The sequence below is a fragment of the Populus nigra genome, chromosome 7, assembly GCF_951802175.1.
Source record: "Populus nigra chromosome 7, ddPopNigr1.1, whole genome shotgun sequence".
Classification (NCBI taxonomy): domain Eukaryota; kingdom Viridiplantae; phylum Streptophyta; class Magnoliopsida; order Malpighiales; family Salicaceae; genus Populus; species Populus nigra.
The window spans coordinates 14,922,765-14,931,148 of record NC_084858.1 but is presented as its reverse complement, the minus strand read 5'-3'; the positions used below and the strand labels follow the sequence as shown (position 1 = coordinate 14,931,148).

At 30.3% G+C, this 8,384-nt stretch overlaps 1 protein-coding gene across 1 annotated transcript; it reads left to right on the top strand.

The window, feature by feature from the left end:
• The first annotated feature begins 350 nt into the window (after positions 1-350).
• LOC133698307 (phenolic glucoside malonyltransferase 1-like) lies at positions 351-1,775 on the top strand. Its single transcript, XM_062121187.1, has one exon. The coding sequence runs from the start codon at positions 448-450 to the stop codon at positions 1,546-1,548; it is 1,101 nt and encodes a 366-aa protein (XP_061977171.1). The 5' UTR covers positions 351-447; the 3' UTR covers positions 1,549-1,775.
• Positions 1,776-8,384: the final 6,609 nt, after the last annotated feature.

The window sequence follows — 8,384 nt, the reverse complement described above, 5'->3', positions numbered from 1 at the left end:
GGATGCCTATAAATAGAAGCATACATTAGAGAGCAAAATGAGAAAGCAAGAGAGGGAAAGTAGAGCCAAAGATGTGAGAAATGTAGGAGAGAGTGGGCAGCCAAGGCAGCCAGCAGTAGCTGCCATTGCAGCACTGAGAAGAGAGAAATAGAGTGAGGTTGAGAGTTGCCAAAGAGGGGATGATTCCTCCTCCTTTATTGTTGTAAATCTTGTACTCTCTCTATATAATGCAATGGCTTCTCCCGTGGATGTAGGTGGTTTGCCGAACCACGTTAAATATTGTGTCAGTGTGCTTAGCCTTCAATGGGCAAATATCAGAACATCACCGGTCGGAATTCCCTACAAAACACTCACTTTCTATCACTCTCTTCCATTTCCTTCCTCTTGCTGGCTACCTTAGTTGGCCGCAAAATTCAGAAAAACCCATCATCATATACAATACTGCAAATGATGGTGTTTTGCTTACAGTGGCCGAGTCCAATGAAGACTTTGACCATCTCTACAGAGAGGTGCGCTATGCTTCTGAGTCACATCCGTATGTGGCACCTTTGTCCGTATCTGATACTAAAGCATCCATACTTTCTTTCCAAATCACTTAATTTGTTTCCAAACAAAGGTTTTACCATCAGTTACACCCTTAACCATGCTGTTCTTGATGGTAGAAGCATATCTTTGTTTATGAATTCATGGGCTTACATATGCAGAAATCTAGATGAAAATGTGAAAATAAGCCCTAGTTCGTTACCAGGAGAACTAAATCCATCTTTTGACCGAACAGTCATTCCGGGTTCAGAAGGGCTTGAAATGCGATATTTAAACTACTGGCTAGGACTGAAACTGCCAGGTTCAGATGCCAACCCCAGAAGTTTGGAGCCAATACCATTTCCAGTTCCAGCTGATGTAGTACGAGCGACGTTCGGATTTTCTCGTGAAGACATAAAGAAGCTAGGTGAGAGGGTACTCTCTAAATTAGAAAATGGAAATCAAACAAAACCTTTCTCAACTTTTGTGCTTGCATATGCATATACATTGGTTTGCATGGTTAAAGCGAAAGGCCTGAAAAATAATAATAAGGTTAAATTTGGGTTGACAACAGATTGTAGACCCCGTTTAAACCCTCCATTATCTAGGAATTATATCGGTAACTGTGTTACTTCTTGTGATGTACTTGTTGAAGCGGAACATCTCCTGAAAGAAACTGGGGTTGTTTACGCCGCGAAGAGGCTTAATGAGATGATCGAAGGGCTAGAAAATGGAGTTCTAGAGATAGCCAAGGGGAAGGTTCCATTTATGGATGTGGAACCAGGAGTAGGAATTATTCTAGTTGCAGGGACAAACCGATTTGGGAAGTATGGTGCAGATTTTGGGTGGGGCAAGCCTACGAATGTAGAGATTACAACCATAGACGTTGGTGAATCTCTTTCTATGATGGAAAGCAGAGATGAAAGTGCTGGAGTTGAAATCGGCTTAGTTTTGAAGAAACATGAAATGGAGATCTTTGATTCTCTGTTTGTTCATGGCCTTAAGGTGCTAAGAAGTAGCTTGTAATTTCATCGATTAGTTACACTAGACTAAATATATTTGAGGAGGTGATCATCAATAAATGTGTTGGCTCGGGTCTGATATCACCTGCGTGCAAGGGCCAAGACCTGTATTAGTGGTGTGTTTTTCTGTACTTTTGTTGCTAAGTATTCTCTTGTACTAAATCTTATTATAAACAATCAGTCTCTTGTATTCAATCATATTATTAATAAATCACGTTAGTTACCAAAAAACTATATTTATCTATTTTTTTAATTTTAATTTTAATTTTAATTTTATTTCCATGAATGAAAATTTTCTGATATTACCTGCGTGCAATGTCCAAGACCTGTATTTGTGGTATATTTTTCTGTGTTCATGTTGCTATATATAGTATATGGAAAGCTATCCTTATACGTATTGGATAGCATTCTCTTGTACTGAAACTTAGTATAATTAATAAATCATGTTGGGTGCCAAAAAAAACTATATTTATTATTAATAATCATTGCACTACAAGGAGCCTGTAGAAAGGGGAAAAAAACTGTCTATGCAATCTCCAGCTACTATAAAGAGTATATAATATATGTTGGATTATAAACTTTATTAATTTTTGGATCAACAACTTAAAGTGATATCTAAAGTAACATACCACACCTGCAATTCTTTAAACCATGCTATTTTTATAAATATATTTTTGATTGTTTTTTAAAAAAAAACTTCTTCTGATGTTTTAAAGAGAAAAAAAAATCAACATTCAACTGCCTCAATAGACAAATATTAACTTTGGGTGGAACACTTGTTTTGTCAAAAATAGAAGCTTTTTAATCTTTAAACATGTATATATTTAAAATATGTTGTGCTTAATTTTTATCAAATAAATAGAGATGATGAGATTCGAACCCATGACCATTTGGTCATTAAGACTCTGCTATCATGTCAAAGAACTATCTCAACTCAATAATTTAAGTTATTAGGTAAGATTTTAAGATATGATTTATATTATTCTCTAACAGTTTGGGTATATGGATATATGTTTTTTAAAGTATTTTTTGTTTAAAAATATATTAAGATAATATTTTTTTTATTTTTAATATCAACACATTAAAATAATTAAATAAAAAATAAAATAAAATTTTAAAATAAAATTTTTTTTTCCTTAAAATACAGTTTCAGCAATATTTTTCCAGACATTCAATGTCTTACGATCACGAGCAACGACGTTTCCATTGCCAATAATTCAATTGTCACTATCGCGAGTACATGTAATATTGTCCAGTTTGGTGACTATCAAAGCCACTCGAGAGAGAGTTAAAAAATAATGAAAATGTGAGGACGTAAATCTCATGGGAGCCATATATTTTAACGTATAGTGTGACGTGTTTCGTTGTGGATCGGTTATATTAAAATTCTTATGAATGTAAAAGAAAAAATATACAAGTATTGTTTATATATATATATATATATATATATATATATATATATATATATATATATATATATATCTGTGTGTGTGTTTTCTAAAAAAAAATAATAAATTTAAAATTTTATGCGCCATATATATTTAAAAAAAAACATGTTAATAATAAATAATGACTAGGTCGTGAAGCTAAAAAATTAATGTATATTAAAATATCTCATCTAAGTGTTGTGGGGAGCTTTTTATTATTTTTATTTAATTATATAACAATAATATTTGTCTTAAAAGAGTAATAATTTAATTTTTATTGAAACAAACTAAATTTTTAGTATAATTCATCATTTTTTTTATTAATATTTCTAATTCTAGAAAAAAAATTTCTTTGTTATGTGTATTTCATTTAATAAAAAAATATAAAGTAATCATAACAAATACCCATAAAAATTTGAACGATTCCAAATAAAAATAAAAAATATCTCTCAAATTAAAAAAATTTTGTCTAATTAATCATGCTCTGATATCAATTATAACATACTTAAATTCAATTATATCAATTATAACATACTTAAATTCAAAACTAGATTTAAATCGATTATTCACAATTTATTTATAAACCATAGGAAATTATTTTTTCTTTTGTTCACAACTTTAGTGAGTTACATTATTATAAGTACATCTCATAAGTTTCTATTAAAATCCAACAAAGTTTCTCCTATATTTTAGACATACTAAGTTATCGAAAATCATACTCTCAATCATAATCATCAACTCTTACATTTCATTATTGATCCAACCATCATGTACCACATCAATTCAAGATCAACTGTACTCTTCAAATTGCTTCATACACAAACATATATTTAATCAACCATATGACATAAACATTTAAAATGATATAAAATATAAACAACTACTAACCTATAATTCAATTAATAATATGCAAACTCAAAAGTACATTTACATACATCTAATTGGCATCTTATGTTAAATCCATAATAATATACATTTAAATATAATTTTAATTAACCATCTTAATTATTACAATACCCATAATAAAGTTATTTAATTTACATGTCTCACACATTATTCTACTTTCATACTCATTCAAAAAATCTACAAATCTAAAGTATTACATTAGTTTATAATATCAACGAGAAAGATCATGACCCTACGCCCTATTAGTCTTATCTAACTTGTGACGAACTTACAATTTAAAATATAAAAATTTAATTACTATTTTAACCATGAAGCTTATTATTCATATATCATTTTTAATACTACATTTAACACAAACATTACAATTCAATTTCTTAAACCATCATTCATAAATTTAACTCACTAACACTAATTTTAACATTTCAATAGCAATCTTGTACGATTGACATAACTTCAGCAACTCTTTTAATCATCATCATAAACACTAATAAATCTAACAATCCATCAAATTGTTAATAATTCGGCAATTTCCTTATAGATGCCAATAAATCTAACAAACCTTTTGTTTGTCAATAATCTAGCAATCCCCTTATAGATGCTAATAAATCTAATCATTCTTTTGATTGTCAATATTTTAGCAATCCCCTTACGGATGCCAATGAATCTGACAATCCTTTCAATTGTTAATGACCTAGCAATCTCCTTACAAATGCCAATAAATCTGACAATCCTTCTGATTGTCAACATTCCATAATATTATTTCTCCCTTTGATTTTTTTATTTTTAACAATTAATATACATCTAATAAATAAAATATTTGAAATAAAACTATGTAATAAATTCTATAATTCAAGTGAGGTGAAGAACAATCTATATATGCCTTTTACAAGACTATACTCCTCCCGCTGCAAAAGATGGTGCTCCTAGTATCTCTTCTTATACCAAAAAAAACAAATGTTATTAGTATCGCATCAATCTCATTAAATTTATATTTTTCAATTCTCAATAATATATACCCATTTAATTACATTACCAATGTTCTAATTAATCATTTACTCTTTGAATAAAACATTTGTATTTTCAATTTGTTTACCATAACATTCTACTTGTAATTTATCTTACCTAACATGCATACTTTCAAATTCATTTTTTATTTATCAAGTTAACTTTTTCATTAACCTACTTTTTATCCTCATAAATTATATGTATTCCACACTTAGCAAACTTTGCCTTCAAAATTTTAATTTATGATAATTTCCTTATGTGGTCAGCCTTATAAAACTCATTTCATTTTTATTTGAAATTAAAACTTTCAATTCTCACACTCAACATTACAACTATTTCGCACTTAAAAATCCAATTCATAATCATAATCACATATATCTCCATAATCCTCCTCACTAACAAATTTCAATTACATAAATATATATTTACAACTAAATAAAGTTACTAAATACATTCCAATTCACTAGAAAATACATCAACACACATCAATTACACACAATTCATAAACATTCATTTGATTTCTACGTTCTCCATTTTTATTCAATTTTGACCAACCACTAACCCCTTCCAAAACATAAATTTTTGTTCTTCCATTTTCCATTATTTTGCATCATTCATAATATATACTATCCTAATTGCATCAAACCACAATAATTCCACATTTTCCCTAAATTTCTCCTAATAATCCTAATTCAAAAATCTAACAATTATGCGTAAATTACATTTCTTTCCATTTAAACTTGTTCAAATACACTTAGAACTTCTTACCCGGCACTAAAACGAACTTCAAATGCTAACCAATCAAAGTTTTTCCACTCCCTTGATTTTTTTCTTCCTTGTTATGAAATGCTGCCTTGTTTCTCTCTCTCTCTTTTTTATCACTTAATTTCCTCTTAATTCCTTGCTTGATGGGTTGGTTAATTCCTCACACTTCCTAACTCATGAATTTAGCCTAATTTTTGTCTTTACTCTTTAATTGTTTTGATAGTTTTGCTCTTCCCTTTCTTTTTTCTCTCTCTTTTTCTCCAGCTTATTCGGAAGCTTTAAAGAGGAGGAAGCTGTTTTTTTTTTAATTTGTTTGTTCAATGACCATTTTGCCCTTAATGAGTCATTTATAACTATATCCAGTTGTTACCTTTTTTTTGTAGCACTCTCAAACACTGATCATCTGGAAATTTTACTCAATTGTAAAATAATATCTTTTAAGGCTAATCATAAACTTTTAGCTCGATCCGGTGATTGAATTAAAAGTTATGCTTAATAGTATAAAACTATCCGATTGGTGATTTTGCACTAAAAATTCGAATTTCTTATTTCATCCTTCTATATATTGTATTCTATTTTTTCCCATTAATTCTTATGACCATTTTCTTATCCCTAAACATTTTATTCTACTTTTTTACTCTTAAGCTCAATTACAACTTATTTCTGGTTCTTCACACTGTTATCAATTTTAACCAAGATTTTCACCAATATATTGTTGTTGTTGTTGTGTAATTCATTTATTTATTTCTATGTTTTTTCTGGTTGTTCTTCATAATTCTTTTTTTTTTTGTAATTCAAACATAAACATTTTATTCTAATTTTCCACATCTATCATCATCTCAATGAGTTAAATATTCATTTTACTCGGTTAGTATAAGTTTTCCCTCATTTATAATATATTCTTTCCCAAGGGTTTGCATTCAGCCTATTTTTTCCATAAAAAAAAAATCTCCAACTTCAGTTCTATTAATGTCACTCTTCATTTGAATAAAGCAATATAAATCTGGTCTTGAAATACAAGATAATCTTAATTGTTAAGTTAACACACAGGACAATCATTATTCTCTTTTTTTATTGCTATTTTTTTCAAACCAGTGGTGATCCATCCATAGTTTACTGCTTTTTTGCTTCTCCTCTTCTTTTTTCTTAATGAGGTTGTGACTTTTAAATGGAATCCAAATAATAGAAAATAAGCAAAAGCACTATAGTAATTCCAAATAAAAAGTTATATTCCAAAAATATTCTTCTTTCTTTTCTTTTTAAAATCCTACAAATTAATTATATCTCATCACCATGTCTTTTTATCTCTTCCTTCCCTTCTTTAACCATTGTTTTCTTCAACAAAAACCTCAGGTTTTTTGGCTCTAGAAATTGCTTGAAGTGAGAAAGAGTATTGGCTATGTCGCACCCGACATTGCAATGACTTTTAAAAATTCATTTCTTGAAAAGAATAAATTTTTGTCATCTCGTTCTTAGATAAGAAAGGTCTTATTTAAGGAATTGTCATCTAACATTATGGTCACTAGGAACCCTAACTAGTCAATAGAGATTATATGGTACGGGACTGGTTACGTAAAATGAAAGATATTATCACCCCTTAAGAGTCTTACATGAGGTAGGCTATATTGTTGATTTTGTCTAAAATTTCTAAGAGTTTTTTGGATTATGCTAACGACGGTCTGCTTGTAATATTCCTAACTCTGGCGCCAATAACTATTCGGATACGAAGACTTCCAACTCTGGCGTTGGTAAATATTGCGTAACAAAAAAAATGGTATTACTGACTCTAGCGCCGGTGAATAAACCAATAAAATTTGAATTATAACAAAGCATACATATTTTTTTTGTTATTTTTTATATAAAAAAGTGCAAGTATGTATCGCATACTAGATTTGCATTTTACAGTAAAAAACTATAGATCAATTATACAGTGAAATCATAAAAAAAAAATACAAGAGACCTGCAAATAAATTCAAAAAGATTCATGATTTTTTTTTGAAATTTTCTGATATCAAAAGGAGATTTTTTTTATCATATATCAAAATAAAAAGAAATAAAATAAAAAGCATTGTTTTTCCCTTAATTCAAAACAAATTAGATCAGCTGGGCTGAAACCCAGGCCAGCCCGGCCTTAGCTTCTTTTTTTTTTTTTTTTTTTTTGAGTTGGATGCAGCTGCCCCTGCGGACTAGGCTGGGAAAAACAGCAGGCGTGCCTGAAATGTTAACGGACGCTTTCTACAGGAACGGGCTAATTAAAATTCTAAGTAACAGTATAATATCAGGTGAATTAAATTGTAAAGCCGGGGAAGAACTTACCTGGTAGCTGCTGGAGACGAAGACGAAGTGAGAGTGATCGTCTCTGACTGATCGGGTGGTGCTACTATGATCAATGTAACAGTCTTCTCCTCTGTTCTTGCTCTTCTGCCTCTTCTTGCTTTTCTTTTTTTGTTGTTTAAGTTTTCTCTCTGCTCCCTGTCCTCTCTCTCTCTACTGGTTTCGGGCACGTATCTGTCTCTCCTTTTCTTTCCGTTCTGGTCTATTTTTTTCGTTGTCTCTGGGTGGTTTTTTTTTTGTCCTTCTGTTTTCTGGTTCCCCCCTGTGTTTGCTTCGTTTCCCCTGCTGTCTCTCTGTATTATGCCTTCGTCCCTTTCTCTAGCTTTTTCTTCGTCTGGTATGTTTGGTGTATTGAGCCTGTGCTCTGGTGAGAGGGGAAATTGGAATCCCCTAAGCTGGAGTT